This window comes from Corvus hawaiiensis, chromosome 5, assembly GCF_020740725.1.
Source record: "Corvus hawaiiensis isolate bCorHaw1 chromosome 5, bCorHaw1.pri.cur, whole genome shotgun sequence".
Taxonomy (NCBI): domain Eukaryota; kingdom Metazoa; phylum Chordata; class Aves; order Passeriformes; family Corvidae; genus Corvus; species Corvus hawaiiensis.
Window position 1 is genome coordinate 43653608 of NC_063217.1, and position 17491 is coordinate 43671098.

At 41.9% G+C, this 17491-nt stretch overlaps 1 protein-coding gene across 4 annotated transcripts in view; it reads left to right on the forward strand.

The window, feature by feature from the left end:
• Positions 1-17491, forward strand: part of TET2 (tet methylcytosine dioxygenase 2) — a 71647-nt gene that overhangs the window by 37424 nt on the left and 16732 nt on the right. For all 4 annotated transcript variants that reach the window (XM_048303184.1, XM_048303183.1, XM_048303181.1 and 1 more), the window contains exons 2-3: positions 10082-13469; positions 15643-15733. In XM_048303184.1, the coding sequence (XP_048159141.1) occupies positions 10082-13469; positions 15643-15733 (3479 nt within the window). The remainder of the gene's footprint in view (positions 1-10081; positions 13470-15642; positions 15734-17491) is intronic.

Consider the following 17491-nt stretch of genomic DNA (forward strand, 5'->3'; position numbering starts at 1 on the left):
ACGAAGAACAACCGACTGTTTTCAAAGCTTTGAAAATATTTGAAAAGGAAGGACAGAGAGAGAAGTGTTGCAGTTCCCTTCAGGACTGCTCAAATGCTGCTCTTCCAAGTGTCAGCTGTGGGAGTCTAAAAGTCTTAGTGAGAGTTAAATCACAATCTGCCAGTTCCCCTGGCTCCTTTTAGCTTGGCAGCAGTGAACTTTCTGCCTCTTCATGTTGCATCCCGCCACAAAGGGAAAAATTTAAACAGGAGAAACAATGTTCCTTTGAATTACTGGAAATTAAAGGAAAGCAGGAATGCCAGCTCGTTCTGGGGTCCCAACTGTTTCTCAGCACAGCAATTCCAAGCTTTTATCCAGTCTTTTAATTTGGTTAAAGGGAGAAACTTTCATGCTAGAGCTGTGTTTTGAAGCAAACATCCCATTCACAAAATCCAGACTTGTTACTGGTTTCCAGTTTCCCTGGAATACTGAAGGGATAATCCACAGAAAGGAAAAAGCCTGTATCCTTGTAATAATCTTTTTTCTCTAGTAGTTTTCTTACATGTTTCTTGTCACAAAATACATAGAACTCCCCATATACTGCCCATTTATGCTTAAATACTAAGAAGTTTTAAATGGCTATACATAAACCCCACATCCTTTGTAAGTGGGGATAGAACAAGGTAAGAAGGAACTGAGAAATGGCCTCAGTTGTGTGGAAGCATGAACTGGAGCCTATCACTTTATCCTCAGAACAAGATTAACAGTGGCCTTCTAAAGAAAAACCTAAAACCTCTATCAGCAAGCGATATAAAGCTAAAATTAGAAAGGGAAGAAAATTACTGTAGCCAAGATGGTAACTACAGAAAATGTGTTTTTCAAGCCAGGCTTAAGAAGCTAGGCTGTGATTTCTCAGTAAATGCTGCCATGATGTGAAGCTGGTGTCTCTTGACTGACAATTTGTTTGGGTCCTGAGCCCTTTTATCTAAGAAGATCAATGACCAAGTTCTTCCCAAGCTTGTATGTTGAGTATTCAAAATGAAAACGCAGTCCCACATCTTCATCTCCAGCCTAAAGCTGAAGGGGATGGCAACAGTACCCATGCCAAGCTCCCTTGTGTGCTCGGAACTGTGGTAAGGCAGCACCAGCTCCCATGTGTTGTTTCTCTCCCAGTTTTGCTTTTATCAGGATTAGATCTCAACTACTCTTAGGTCGTCAGCTGGCTCTGGTCATCAAAACCACCTTGTCTTTCATTTCTGGTACATCTGGAGAGGTAACTGTAACTGTTTTCTCAGATCTGGATTTCAGCACAATAATCCCTGCCATTGTTGTGTGTAGATTGCAATAACCCACATGAAAACTGCTCCTGAAGACCACACACGAATGCAGAAAAGCTGAATGGCAACCACAGCTCCAGGGAGCATCTTCTCATAGACATCTAAAAATGCATTAGATCCTTATCTTCTGTGGTGCCTCAGCAACAGTGGGAGTCAGAAGAGATGTTTGTGTGAGTAGCTCGAAGACTTAAGCACACAGAAAGATTTTAAGGAAACAACCTGTTCTATAAAGCTCTGCTAGAAGTAACAAGCCTGTTCTGTTGATTTCAGTTTGATTTATACAGTGAGGGAATAAAACTGCTTAGTTACTGAGGGGAAAGTCAAGGTAATTCATACAGGTTTTTCGAAGATTATACAGATACATGTTACAGCTGAATTTGAGAGAAAATTTAGCGGAGTGCAGGATGTGCATAATGTCTCCAGAGAACAGACTGTGGATTTGCTTTGTGACCTCCATGCATTTGGTCAGGGAACAAATGGTAAGGATACAGATCCACCCAGGGAGGAGATCAGATGTCACGAACTGGTTTGTTTTTTCTGTCTAAGGGGGGAGCATTAATGACAGTCTTCAGTTACATGGGGAGAAAGAAGCCATAGCACAGAAGGGAAAAAAAACCTGCTCCACATGTCTGTGGCAGATGGGATGAGCTGATCTAAGGTTATGTTTTAAATGGTAGAAGCTTTCTAATAAGTAAGATTAATTACTGCATGTAACTGTGTTATTATGCAACCCTCATCATCAGAGACTCTTGAAAACAGGTTGGAGTGGACTGGTCCAGGTCTGGCTAGTGTTGCCCTGAAGCCAAGGAACAGGGCACCAACAAACCTATTTTTCCCATGTGTTTATGAGCAATTGGTCTGGTTTGTAAGTTGCGAAAGGCACAAATTGGGAGGAATAAAACGAAATCACAAGTGGGAATGAAAACACATTTTTAAATTAAATCATGCAACAATTAAAACTGTAAGATATTTCCAAAGCGAGTACCCTTGTTTCGGCTCAACTCCTCCAGCTCCACTATGTGGAAGTGAACCCCCAGCAGGACATGCAGCGGCAGGCAGCATCTCTCACAGGGACACAGGGCATCTCGTGGCTCACTGCCCCTGCCAGGGATCCCTAGAACCTGCCCCTCAGCTATATTGGCACATGCAGCATACACTGTGTAGTGTGGGAGCTGCCTCTCTGGCTGCCTCTCATTTCTCAAAACATAGCAGCCAAAAGTTAAGTTCACCACAACATCCCAGACTAGGTGTGGCAGAGCCATGAGAAAAACAGAGAAGGAATATGTAGAGAGGTGTAAAGGCTACCATAGTGACACCAGTGAAAGGGCTGAAAGCTCTGCTTTACCACCTGGACATGTAGGAGCACCAGTCAGAGTACACCTTGGAGCCATCAACCTTCTCTTTGCATTCTCCCCACTCTCCTCTCAGTATGATCTTCAACTTTTAAAAAGAAATTTAAGAAAACTGCATTTTGTAAAAAATTCTGTTTTCAACAGAACTGTGAGACCAACAGGATTTCCTATTTGAAGTTCAAAGGATAATGGAAACCAGGGCTGTGTAAATAGGTTTTCTGAGGATGGTGCAGCCCAGAGTGTTTTATTCTCTTCTATCAGTTCTTCCACTCATATGCCTATTTTCTAATGTTACTGTCCCAACACGATGAAATCTTGAAATTTTTAGCTTGCTGGTGGTTTTTCTTTTCCATCCAGGGATTTTTCACTCTGCTAAAAGCTGTGATGAAATCATCACGGATAACTGACCTTTCACTGGTGCTAGGAAGTCATCAACCCAAGAAATCCATGCTATATCCAGGTCTGAAGCCAAATGGACAAAGATCACAGAAACTGGAAGATAAGGATGACAGTGACCTCTTGGTAACCGTCCCTAAAAAGCAGGTTGATAACATCAAGTGTGTCTTGAGGAATGGTTCAGCCACCAACGCTTGTTTATCCTGGTGTTCTCACAAGAGGCTGCAGTGCAGAGCTTGGCCAGAGCAGCAAGAGCAGTCAGCTGTTGCTCTCAGGGAGCTGATTTTAATCAGCAGCCCGTATCATCATCACCAGTTGACACATGGGGTAGCTGAAGTACCGAGAGGAAAATCACCCCTCAAATAACATCCTTTCTCAGAAATCAGAAACAGGTCAAAGCACTAGTTGTGCACCTGATTAACACTGCTCAACACACCTAGCCTAGCATAATGGATTAAGACAAAGAAAAAGAGACTTTGTTCTGTTTTCCAACACCAACATCTTTGCCCGTGTTGAATTCACAGGTGCTGGGGAATTACCAAATTATGTCCTGTGTGGGTCACAATTTGAAAGAATTTTGCTGGTCCAGACTTCACAGAGAAGCTTCTCATTATGCAAAAGCATCTCACTCAACACACACTTATTTGAGCACCCCTGAGCCACTCCCACTCCCTCAGCCTTCCTATTATAATTATTAGATACAAAGATTCTCAAAAAACCAGCAAAGATGAAAGGGTGCTTTAGTTCAGCTTCCCTGTATTTGTTAAAGACATCTGCTAGTCAAGGTGGTGCTCAAGAAATTGAGTAATACTGGACTTAGAGTATGTTGGCATCCCAGCAGCCAAGGTAGCACCAAACAAGCTGGGGAGCTTGTGGAATGGTCTGTCAGTACAAACTACCTGGATCCACCATACTCCAAACCTAAACTACAGAAAATAGCTTACAACCAGCAAGAACAGACGTAGATGCCAACCTCATCTTGAATGATCTGGTTATTGCAATGGCAGGGTCCTTTTGTTTCTTAAATTCAGCCTGGTTCTGAAGTTTGACCTTTCGGGAAACATTTCTAATCTGGTCATACCATGTTGGCATTAAAAGCAACTACTTGAGGAGCTGTGGTGTTTTGCTAGAAATGCTACATAGTACAATTAGATACAAAGTTTGTATGGAAGATAAATCACAAAAAAATGGGAACTGGAGAGCTGTATGTTGCGACATTATAATTTCTGTTTACTTCCATTTTATAATCCTGAATTCATTTCCTTTGCATAATTGCTTTTTTCCACCCATATTGTAGAAGTATTTAATTTTTACTTCCCTTGATTTTTTGTAATTGTTAAAATAGTACAATTTTTTCACATCTGGGTAGAAATTACACAGTATTCAGTCTTGTTGATAGTTATGTAATGTAGCAAGGGGAAATGACTGTTTAGCTTTACTATCATGCCCTCTCTATTAAGGTCAAAAAAAAACCTGATTCAAGTGCTTTTGCAATTAGACCATTGTATCACTGAAAAGCAGGAACTGATGTCAGTAAATTGAGGGGGGGTTAGTACTAGTTGATTTTAAAAATGCATGAATTTTGAAGCGTCTGGCTTGGATAAGATTTAATGAATTATTAATCCTCATATGTCACAAATCCCATGCTCTTCATTCCCTTACGTCTGCTTATATCTATATTCGCTAGTCACCATTTTCCCTGTAAATGAAGGATAAATTAGCTATAAATTAGGTAACGAATTTTATCCATCCCACATTTTTTGACACAAAGTATTGAAGATCTAAATGCCAGAGAAGACAATTATATTCATGTAATATGACCTTCTGCAGAATACAGTCACAGAGTCATTGAGGAGTTTCTAGATTAACCCCTTAACTGCTCTTTAAAGCTACAATAAGAAAGCAGTATGTATATTTTAGGAAGAAATATACCTTTAACTAAAAAACTTCAAGGGACAGGCAAGGCATGGCATCCTTACTCAAGTTTTTTCCAAAGCATTGCTAATGCCCTAAATAAATAAACTATCCAAATGAAGAGACAGCTGAATGAAGTACAAAAGGACCCTACTGTAAGCCATAGAGCCCAGCTAACAACAGAGTGTCCTTGTCCTTCTGGGGTCTCCTTTACATCTGCCCTGAAGTTTCACTGTGTTTTCCTCAGCCACCACATATGCAGAGTGGGGCAGCAGTGATGCTGCTAAGGAGCAGAGCAAATCCTTAGGGGATGTTGTGGGGTTTCGAGCCTCAATTCAACTTGGGTATGAATGCAATCTTTCTTGAATCTCTCCTGGTCTTGCCTCTCCTCTAAGTTTCCATGTGGAAGCTCATGTTGTTTCTCTGTGTACAAACTACAGTACCTTAGGTGCAAAACATATAGGAAATCCTTAAACTATACCACACGTGTTCAACTTTTCATCCCAGCAATAATGGAAATGTCTCACTAATAAGGAGCTTTGATGTGTTACGCCACCCCTTAGCCATCTGAGTTAACTGCACGTCTTTTCTCCTCTAGGGACACTGGCAGTTGCTTACAGGTGTTAACCCAGGGCACAGCTGCAGCAACCGGTCTTTAGCTAGGCCAGAGAACCACATCCCATAATAACAAATCCTGGTACTAAGCGTCATTGTAACTGCTTACACGTCTTGTTCCAATATTAAAGAAGAGGAAACTTTGTCACAGGCTAACTCAGAAACAATTGTGCAAGTATGCAAGTCCAGAACATTTAAGGTTTTAGAGCAAAAATTGAGCTTTCTGACAAAGCCATGCATGAGTGCCCTTACCTAAGTAATAACCACTTGTGCCTCTTCTCAAGTTTTCATTCAGCAGTGAAATAGGAAAAAAAACCAAACCTTTAACTTCAGGAGCTTTTTCACTTCAGGAGTATTTAGAACTCTTTACCAGATGCAAATGCACCACAGCACATAAGGATACACAGCCACAAGTGAAGCCAGCTCCTCTACACACACAACAGGAGCAGGAGAGTGTAAGCACAAAGTACAGTTTACCAAATGGGAGTTTGACAAAACATATGGGTAAATTCACCTCCTGTCGAGAAAGGGCCAGAGGGGTTTCTTGTCTAGGAGCAATTTAGACCTCTGTGTCATCTGGCAGTGGCAGAAGGGTGCCAGCAGGATGGAGACTGTGGCAACACTCCAGGAACAACCCAGTGAGCCATCAACAAGCTTCTGGGTATCTGACTTCTGCTTTCCTGAGTCTCATCCTGATAATCAGTTGAGCACAAGTCAGGCTGTGATCTGAGGATGTGTATTTCTGCTGGGGAGAAAAACCTCTGAGGACATAAATGTCTGTCTCAAACAACCCATCTGACACTCCACCTTTTGGTCCTTTTAGATCCACAAGTCCTCTACCACAGCTATTCCCCCACCTACTTTTTCTCCTGGGAATCTCACCCAGTTTTGCAGAAGATTGTACTCCCCTGCAGCAGGTGTATTTATCCATTCATTCATCTGAGCTGCTTTGCACTCACAAACTGCTCACATACAGCTGCTATAGGAAATAAGCTATGAACCTCTAGAACTGGCTAAAACTAAAGAAAAGTTTTCTGTGAAAGAAAATAACACAACTTCTGTTGCTGCAGAAATGTGTGTTGTGCTTGCAACAACACCTTCCATAGTATAGTGATAAGAGGTGGCAGAAACATGCTGAACTTGTCCATAAAACAAACAACACAAAAATCTCAGGCTCTCATTCAGTGCCTAGTTTCCAGTTTGTGCCCTACGTGTGTCAAGAAATAAATGTACGTACATCAATTGCATCTGAAAAAGTCAAACAGTGGTAGTCTGAATTCTAACTTGAATGCATATTGGTGGGATGAGATGCTGATCCATTTGCACAGTAATGTACTATATTAAAGTCACGCATCGTGGCATCTTCAAAGAGGCCAGTCATAATTATGATGGATTAGACTGCAGAGTCAGTCCTAGATGCAGTAATTGTTTCACAGATGCTGATGATGTGACTTGAATTTCTAATGGATTATAGCTGAAGAGAAATATGTGGAGCTTCTAAATGGTCTGGATAAAATACAACTATGGGAAAGACCAAAAAGACTAACTGCTGCACTTGGGGAAAGGTAGATTTACTTTGAGAGGCAAACAGTTCACCCAACAATGATTGTAAGGACAACCACAAAGCCTTTTTAAGGTGCGAGCAGGTAGGAGTACTACTTCATGGTGTCCCAGTTAAAACCAGTAATAGGGATATCGTGGCCATTTATTTTTTGCCAGTTCTACATTACAAATTACATTACATTTGCTGTGACTTGTAGGTGCTTGAGGAAGATTTTTACTCAGGTCTGACTTGAGGATAGCGAATAACTTGAGTGTAGACAGAGAAAGAAGTATAATGCAAAGTCACAGATGCATTTCAAAGAATGCAAATCTGGCACTTTCAATGCATGAATTAACTTTGTATTTTAAAGAACCAAATGATTCCCATGTTCTTTGCAATGTATAACACCAGTGCCTTTTACACTGAAGGTTGTCAGAATTTGGGGGAACATACCATGAGGTCTTTTGGAATGACATGAACAATAATTCATGTCACAAGATAACCTTGTGGATTTTGAGGACGGCATGAACCTAAGACTCTTTTCTGACCACACATGTACTCCTTTAAGGAGTTTGCAAGCTAAGTTTAGAGAAGTCAGGGAGACCCCACTTCTAAAGGAAATGGTGGGTTTATCTGATAGATAGTAAGGAGTTGAGAAGAAAGATTGCCGGGGAATTCTCGGAAGGAATTTAGTTGCAACCCACAGGGTACACTAGAAAAAAAGCAGCAAGGTAGGCTTTGAGAGCCAGACAAAGTTTCTCACAGCTTAGTTGCACAGACTAAAACTTTTTTTAAAGAAATAAATCTTTTAGAAGCAGCTTGACAGCCTGGTGTTAATTACTATGGTACCCTTTATTTAATTTCATACTTGTGAAATGCAGCAGCCTACACACTTGTGTCTGAGTTGTGGTTCACCTGCAGTTTTTAGGAATGAAAGGTGTGAAGGGAAAGAATGGCTTCCAAATTAGGCTGGCATTTTACTTTTGAAACACTCTAGGAGCATCGTTCTGCTGCCTGGCCTAGAATGACACATCAGAGGAATCCTTTCCATACAGCTTTCTGCTAAGCACGGAACATCATCTCCCTGGGAAAGCTGCAAATGCTCATGTGTTGTGGTACTCTAAAGCTAGGGTGGACAATACTTCTAGAAGGGAATAAGCCTGCACTACCATGTCAAAAAAACCCAGGCAAGATTGACAAACATTTTTTTCATCTCCCTGTTCGTAGCTTTCCCGCCAAAAATACTTTTTTAAACTACTGTTACTTGCAGAGAGAACTTCTCTACTTCTGTCATAAAAAACATAAATTGAGTAAAGGAATTAAAAAATCAAACTTCAGGAGGTCAAAAGTAAATCTAAAAACAAGTTTGGGATTCGGAGGAAATGAATCCAAGTTATCATATAGGTGCTTGCCAGTCAAAATGTGCATTTGAATTGTCCTGGTACTGAAATTAGAGCTGCAAGCAGAGAGAATTCTGCTGGATGCAATGTATTTAATGAATTAATATTACTTTTAAAAGCATTTTAGAATCATATTACTAAACTGAATAAGGCAATACTGCATTGAAAACTGTAAAAAATACATTTAAATAACATTTAAAATTACATTTTATTAACATAAAAATATTAATGTAGGATAAATACAAAAGCAGAGCAACCATGATGGGAGAATGTTTTCCGTATCATAGTTCTTCCTATGTAGTGGCAATACCATGTATAGAGCCACACGTAGTGCTTCTCTTGACTTTGCAGTCCAAGCAGAGCTGACCTGGTAATGGAGAATCCTTCAGATTCTCCTTTATGCAAACCAGAAATAAAAGTTGCAGACAGACATGCATATGTCCAAATTTTCTCTGTGCAACTTCATGTCTGTAAGACTCACTGTCAGTCTGCCTTCTGTCATTTGTGACTGGTTGAGAACCATAAACCAACAAAGAATAAATTACAAGCAGAGTCAAACAAGGGCTTTATCTATGTTAACTGGGTCTGTGAATTCTAGGAAGATGCATGTGAAGAGGATTAGCTTGTCACTGTATGGAATTTGCTCACTGCACATTGTCAGTACTATTATCCAGCTAAAAACTTCACTTTGTAAATAAAATATAAAGAGTATATGAGAAAATGGGATTTCCCATCCAAACAAAGAAGAAAAAAATCCTAGCTCCACAGCTGCAGAGCTCAATTCAAAACCCAAATGCATAGTTTAAGCCATGCTTGATGTCTAGATGTAAATTTGAAAGGATATTAATACCAGAAAAAAAAAATTCCATCAAACCTTTCAAAAATCACTCTTTTTCTATCAACATTACTGATCTGTTGATGAACTGTAAGAGTTCCTGTGAACAGCAGGCAAGCATGGCTTTGTCTTGTGCAGTGCCACTTGCATGGTCTTTAGGAATGCCAGTTTTAAAAGACCCTGTCAGACAGCTGAGGACAGAAAAAAAATGTTTTCCCCTCTAAGTGGAAACTTGGTGACCATACTCATTCAAGTCAGACAAAAGAGGTTTGGCACACTTAATCAAATTACAGGATTAGCACCAAGTCTGGGAACCATGGTTTCAACATGACTTTCTGCCTTACCAAGGGCAAAATGTGATGACAGAGGAGTCTATATAAATCATTCAAAAGCAGAGAATATTTTTTGCACCACTACGAGCAATTTCTTCTGGTAAAATATCTTGTATGTTAAATGGTGTAAGGAAGCCACTCTGCATTTTCACTCTCTTTTCATCTTGAAGAACAAACCTTTAAGAAAAAGGGAGACCTGGGGCTGCAAGATGTGCTAGGATAGTGAAACGCCCCTCAGGTGTGCCTGAAGGCTCACTCTGTGTGGGAGCTGGTCAGGGCAATGGGTGCTTGAGTGCTGCAGGCATTGTCAGTAACTGGCTGTCCTTCAATGGAAACTAAAGCTGACTTAGATTCTCTCCTGTTTCTTTTCTCTTTCAGATACGTTCAGAGGGTAGCCTTGTGGATGGCCCCGGAGCAGGCCAGATGGAACAGGACAGAACCAACCATGTTGACGGCAATAGATTGAGTCCATTTCTAATACCACAGTCTTCTCACGTTTGCCAGGCAGAGCCTTCTGCAGTGAAGCTACAGAATGGGAGTCCAGCAACAGAGAGGCCTGACGTGGAAGTAAATGGAGACCGCAAGCCGCTATTCAATAAAAGCAACTTTGGAGTGCCCCACCCGAAGGGAAGTCCAAACAATTGCGTTAGCCCCGACCTTTTACAAGAAAAGAAAGTCTATTCCAAATATATGCAGAATGGTGGGATCAAGCGCACTTATAGCGAGCCCGCTCTGTATGGACTTCATGACAGCAAGAAAGTGAAACAAGACAAAGAGGTAAATGGAGAAAAAGCTGAGCCAGAGGACAACAGTGAAAAACCAAGTGTCTCCAATTGTTATAGTGAGAAGAAACCTGAGAATTTTACAAGACAAGAAAAGGATGCTTCAGATTTGATTCCATCTACAAGATACAACAGTGTTGGTTCAGAAAACCCTCATGACCTTTTGATTCAGGATGAGCAGGAGCGGGAAAATATTCATTGCCATAACAGGGACATTGTCTTACTACTTAAGAACAAGGCAGTGCCAATGCCTAATGGTGCTACAGTTTCTGCCTCTTCCATGGAAAGCATGCATGGTGAACTCCTGGAGAAAACACTGTCTCAATATTATCCAGAACATGTTTCCATAGCAATGCAGAAGAACACATCTCATATCAATGCCATTACCAGTCAGGCTACTAATGAGTTGTCCTATGAGACAACACATTCATCCCATACCTCAGGGCAGATCACTTCCTCACAGACCTCAAACTCTGAGCTGCCTCAAGTGCCAGCTGTAGTGGTTACTGAGGTCTACAACACAGAAGACTCCAGTAAACCACCTGTATTGCCAGGTAGCTGTTCACTTCAGAAATCAGAACTACAGCTACAGCAACAGATTGCAGGCTATGATCCTCACCAGTTACCTGTAGGAAACAGTAAAATTCATGGAAGCATAGGGCAGGTTCCCAACCAAGACCTCTCTCTAAGTTCCAGCAGTAACCTGCAAGCTCAGAGCACTGCTCTGGAAAGGTACTCTGAGCAAGCAGAAAATAATGGTGCTTTCTTTACACAGAACTCAACGTTTCACAAAGATTCCTCCACCCCTCCTGCTCCAGAAATGAACAGTGCACTGTCTGCCGTGGTGCAAGAAGGACACCATTCCTATGACAACAGATGTGATGAAACTCTTCCTGGGGAGGTAAAAAATGAAGGGCAACAGGAGGGACCAATGTCAGAAAGTCCCAGCCTCAGCCAACAACAACTTCACCCTCAGCAGAGCCTTCTGCGACAGGCACAAACATCACAACAAGATGTCAGTGAAAGCAACCCGCAAGCTGCTGTGGCTGCCTCAATTCTGCAGCGCCTCGAAGAAGTGACACTGGCATCAGAACCTCCCCTCCAAAACCTACACGCACACAGAAGCGAGGGTGAGTTGCAACAACACTATCAGCATTTCCCAGGACAGAGAGAACCTGAGACTCCTCCTGACAAAGAAAAGGACCAAGTGAAAGAGCCTGTACAACAGGCTCAACAATATTCAAAACCAGCCTGGATAGAACTGGTTTCCACCCACTTCCGCCAGGGAGAGCCTCCCCAAAAGCCCAGTGAAGCATTATTGCGGTCAATTCTTCAGTACCAGGCAAGCACAGCCCAAACAGTCTATACAAAACAGTATGCTGGAAGTCCTGATTCATTAAAGGGGCCTTCAGGACAGGCCCAGAGCCAGAAGATAATGCAAAAGGAACAACTTCCTCCACTGTACAAAAGCGAGAGCTCCCAGCTGCAGCCGCATCCCCCAGCTGACCAGCAGCTGCCATTCCACAAACACTCACCGCAGCCACAGCTCACAAAGGTGGATTCCCTTCTCAAGTCGCAAGTGCAGCAACAGCCACCACAGCAGCTCCATTTCCAGCCAAGATCAGAACAACAAGCTGAACAGCATTTAGGGGCCCCCTTGAAACAGCAGCACTTGAATCCCCAGCCAGGGGAAAAGGGGCAATTCTTGCATTCACATATTTTGCAACAGATGCTGCAAAAACAGGCACATCCAGTGCAACTGCCACGCAGTCCACAGCTAACCCCAAACCAGCAGCAGGCTCCGCAAATGAGAACTAAAGACCTGCCCCAAGCCATATCCCACCCCCAAAGCAATGCTAAGCAGTCTCTAGACAGGAAGTCCTTCAATCAACTTAAAGCAGATGAATGTTTCCAGACTGGGAATAAGTATGGTAAATCAGCTGCATTCCCACTGCCTAACCATCAGCTAGGCCTAGAGCAGGTACAGACCGTGAACAACAAAGCTCCCCTTTACACTCAGCAGGCAAACGTCAGTGTCCAGCACCCTTGCCCAAACAACAGGCACGTGATTTCTGAGAAGAAAGGGAACGCTGCAAATATGGAATGCTTTGGAGCCAACAAAATGCAGGACTTGCAGCATATGCAGTATTTTTCAAATAACTTGACCGCAAAGCAAGATGTGAATCATTGTTTTCAAGAACGAGAGCAACAGACGCAACAAGCCTCAGTTCTGCAGCTGCCACCCCTCCAGCCCTCACAGGGCTATGGTGCTAGTCTGAACCAAGACCTCCCGAGCAAACAAGCTCCCCAGATCCCTCAGCAGTACTTACCAAACAGCCAAACTGCCCCCCACGCCCAAGACCAGAGAGGCTGTCATTTGCAGTCCCAGACCTCTAAGGATTTTCAAAAGCACGCTGCTCTGCGGTGGCATCTCTTGCAAAAACAGGAGCAGCAAGCATACCAGCAACCCAAAACTGAGACTGGTCCCAGTGCAGCACGCAAGCCTATAAAAATTGAGGCTGGCACAAAGTCTAATGTCTGCATGCGCCCATCAGCTGGACAGCTGGAAAACAAAATGTGGAAAAAAACAATTAAACAAGAGAATCAGCACTTTGGCTGCGAGAACACACAACAAAAGAGCATCATTGAGACAATGGAGCAGCAGCTAAAACAGATACAGGTCAAATCACTGTTTGATCATAAGACTTTTACTCTCAAATCACCCAAACATGTGAAGGTTGAAACAGCAGGCCCTATTACCATCCTATCACGAAATACCAGTGCTGCAGATTTTGACACTCAAACCCCAATCTTAGATCAGCAAGCAAACTTGTCTGCTGAGAAAACCCCGACCAAAAGAACAGCTGGAACTGTTCTCAATAATTTTTTAGACTCACCTTCCAAGTTATTGGATACTCCTGTAAAAAATTTATTGGACACACCTGCCAAAACCCAGTATGATTTCCCATCTTGCAGCTGTGTTGGTAAGTGCTGAGATGTACTAAAAACATAATAGTTCACAGGAGGGAAATGAGCCTTCAAGTTGGGATCACAGGGTTAGTTGGATGTTTTTGCTGGAAGATCTTTTGGGGTTTTCTAAGAAACACAATTAGTGAAGACTGATAAAACTGGAATTTTAAACACTTATGCCTACTCCACTTACCAATCCTGCACATGGGCCCTTCCTCAATAGTTCATAAAGCAATTACCTATTTGATTTTTCAGTCAGAATGCTTATGGCCTCACATCCATTCTCCTTGAGCAGCAGACGTAACAACAACATCCTGATAAAAAGTAGGTCATAACTTTATGACCTAATTTACTTGTCAAGGTCAGATACAGCTTTTAAAAACCCAGTCCTAGTCCAAAACTTATGGCCATTTTTTGCTCTAAGAGTGAAATTGCTGAAGTTGCCCCTAGTCAAGCCAAAGCAAAAACAGATGTCAGATTATTCCTCACTTGTTGCAAGAGTTTATCCTCCCTTTCAGGCATTTGTCTCCTGTAAGGGTAAAGAGATCCACAGTTTCATAGAGTAGCTACACAAGCAGCACCAAAAAAAGCAGTGGGGGGGACCCTTGTTGTTGCTTGATGGCATACCCTGTCTCCAAAAGCTGGAAAAATAGAGCAGAGGGAAGTAGGATTACAGGCATGGCCCCCTAGCCCAAGCTTCCACACAGTACTGACACTGCACATAGCCAAGTATAACAGGCACTTTCAGACTCTGCTGATAAACTATTCAGGCTGAGACAAAAGGTTCAGCACCAAAAATGGGGGGAAGAAAATAAAAATCCTTGTTACAGTTTCAGTTACTATGATTTTGTATCAACTATAAAAGAGGAAAGTTGAATCAATGCTCCTCCAAAATGCAAAATGGACCTTTTTGCCTTTTTGAATGTTGGGGCTATGCTTCAGAGATGATCTATGGGAACAAAACCAGGAAGTAGTGTATTTCTGGAGCTCCCAGGAAGAACACTGGAAGTCAATTCCTTGGTTTATAAGAAACAACCTTCAAAATGTAGGTTTTTTTGAAAACACAGTTGTTATTTGTTGGGGGTTTTTTATATTGTTTCTTCCATATAGTTAGCACAAGTTTTTCTAGCAGTCATTTCCTTACCTTCTTTTTTTTTTTTTTTGTACTGAAACCACTAAGCAAAGTTAAGAACTTATCCTCCATTTACATTTTAATTCTTCAGTCCTGGCAGACACTAGGAAATACAGGAGTATGAAACTTTCTCTGAAGAACCCAGTGCCACAGCATAATCTACAGGTTTATTGCTTTTTCTTATCAATATTGTCCTTAAGAAGATTAAATTAAGCCATTCCCCACTGACACGTTCAGATTTATGCCATGCCTTCATCATGCTTCCAGAGGCTGTCTGTCAAGGGCAGCACCACCTCATCCAGCCCTTGGAGTTAGCATGGCAGAAAGCATCCAGCACAGCTCCACCATCTCCTGAACCCAAGCAGGGCCTGGCCGTTTCTTTCACACCGCTGGAGCCTGCCTCCTGGAACCAAAGCAAACACACAGCATGTATTGTGACTGCTGATATGGTCCTACCTACACACAGAAAACCGAGGCCACATTCTTGGCATACAAGCATTTTGACCAGGCCTTGTGCACGATTTCTTTCAGCAAACTTGGGTTTTTGTTTTTCATTTCACAGTCTTTCTGTGGGTTGCAGGAATTCTCTGTGTAACCTCACTGGCCAGTTTTTCAAGCTGTAAGTTCCTGCACTGTAACATGTCTGCTGAAAAACAAGTACAGTACAGCTCCCTAACATCAATATTTACCACTGTTATCCCATTTATCCTCCTTTCTATATACTGGGAGAGGAGGAAGTGGAAGAAGGAGAAACAATTGTTTGCTGATAACAGGAAAACACCAATTTGAATGTCAGTGTAGAGCCTGCGATGTGGAACAAGTGTTTGCGTTAGGGAAAGGCACACAGTCCCTATCATGGCTGTTTGCAGGATTAGCCATTGCTTTGCATGTTTCGTACAAACTGTGTGGGCAAATACCTTAGACATAAGTGTTTGAAAACTGACCCCAGGCCCATACAGCAGTCTTCCAACAAGCTAGATGTAAGCTTTGCAATGTGACATTTTACATGAAAGAATTAAGCTTCAAAGTAATAACCTTTATTTTGTTTTAAACAGAGCAAATTATTGAAAAAGATGAAGGTCCTTTCTATACCCACCTAGGAGCCGGTCCTAATGTGGCAGCTATTAGAGAAATCATGGAAGAAAGGTAATTAGTCCAAAGGCACAGAGCAGATTAACGTTTATCCTTTTGTGGATGTCAGAATTTTTCCAGCTTTTGCACATAAAGAAATAAACAACTGCAAATCAAGTAATTACTTGTAGGCTTAGCTACTCCAGTGTTGCCAACATTACGCACCCTGCTATTCACCAGAGAGTCACAATATTTGACAGGGCTAATAGTCTGCTGGCTGGCACGGGCTGTGCCCTTGGAGACAGATGCCAGCAAACCCAAGCCGGAACAAGTTCTCACCAGCCTGCCAAGCAAGGCGTCTGGCAGTGGCTGCAAAGGCAGGCATGGGGCTGGTGTTCCCTCTGGCTAGGAGAATGCCAGTGGAGAAGGAGGATGAAGAGCAGAATACTGAATTTCAACATTAGTTTCCTCTTGCCAAATTACCAACTATCTAAATCTAATTAATTCATGTCCAGAGGAATGCCACAAAATTGTTGGATGGGATTTCAGCCCAAGAATCAATAAGTAGTGTTGTGAGAAAACATTCCCCTGCCTTGGAGTACTGCACAAGCCCAGTCTTATCTTGATTGTGGACAATCCCTGTTATCATGTTGCATCCTGTGGCGTATTTATTACATCAACACCAACCAAAGCAGGAATTTTTAAAGGAACAGAACACATATATGATATGTGCTGTTTAAAAATATGTGTTAGCACAAACCCCACCAGCCTAAGACACATAAATTAAAAGCTGTCACAAAAGTGACTTCTGCACTGTGAATTCTGCATTACTTGTAGCCAATAATGACCAGATTTTTAGAGGTATCTGGGAATGCAGTTCCCCTCTGAACAAAGAAGCAAACAAAAAACTCTTCGGTTAAGTCAGAGACAGATGGGAATTTGATTTGTTAGTACCCTAAAAATCTCGACTCCAGAACAACACTGAAGCTCCAGCTAGTTGCAGGAGCAAAAGCAAGTGGGCATTGTTGCAGTGCTGAGTCTGAGCTAAGGAACACCATTTCTTAGCACTGTTAGCTTGTGCTCATCACTGCACAGCCATGGGGCACTTAGAGCCTATTAAACCCTTCAGATTACCTCTAAGTCCTGAGGTCCTTTCTCTTTCTTAGTACCTCCTTCCCTGTGACTCTTGCCCCAATAATTTTCAGCTTTGAGAGCAGCTTGAGTGCATGTAAACTACATAAATCAGCTTCGTTCTGGGAAGGGAAAGTGAATGCTGACTCTCTGAAGAAATTCTTTACAATCTGTTATCTCCAGAGCTCTCATCAACTGGTTAATTGTTGAGTATTTACAAATAATAAATAAAAGAGGACAGTCATTCATGTTGTAATGTCAGTTATAGAGATGACTTTTTTTTTTTTACTTTGGAATGTAATTTTTCATTCTTAATATTGACCTTACCTTTTCTTTTTCTTTAATTTAATTTCATTTCATGTTGGCAGAAGGAAATAATGAGAGATCATAGGTAACATGCAACTACTCAGCCAGGTCCAGCAGAGTATAGGGCAGCTACTTGAACAATACCTAGTGTTAAACTGTATGGTATGAACTGTGAAATTCTCTGACCGAAGAACTCCAGAACTCATTAGCTAATTTTGTATCCCTAAGTAAAAGAAACCCAAACCCTTCACTATAAAGATACTCTCAAGCATACATATGCATCTGGTGACATTAATCACAACTGAAGTGCTTTTAACCTGGCTTTCCATGAATATGGATTGACTTTTAAGGTATCAGCACTTCAGCACTGCTAAAGAAGCCAGGATTTGGATTTAG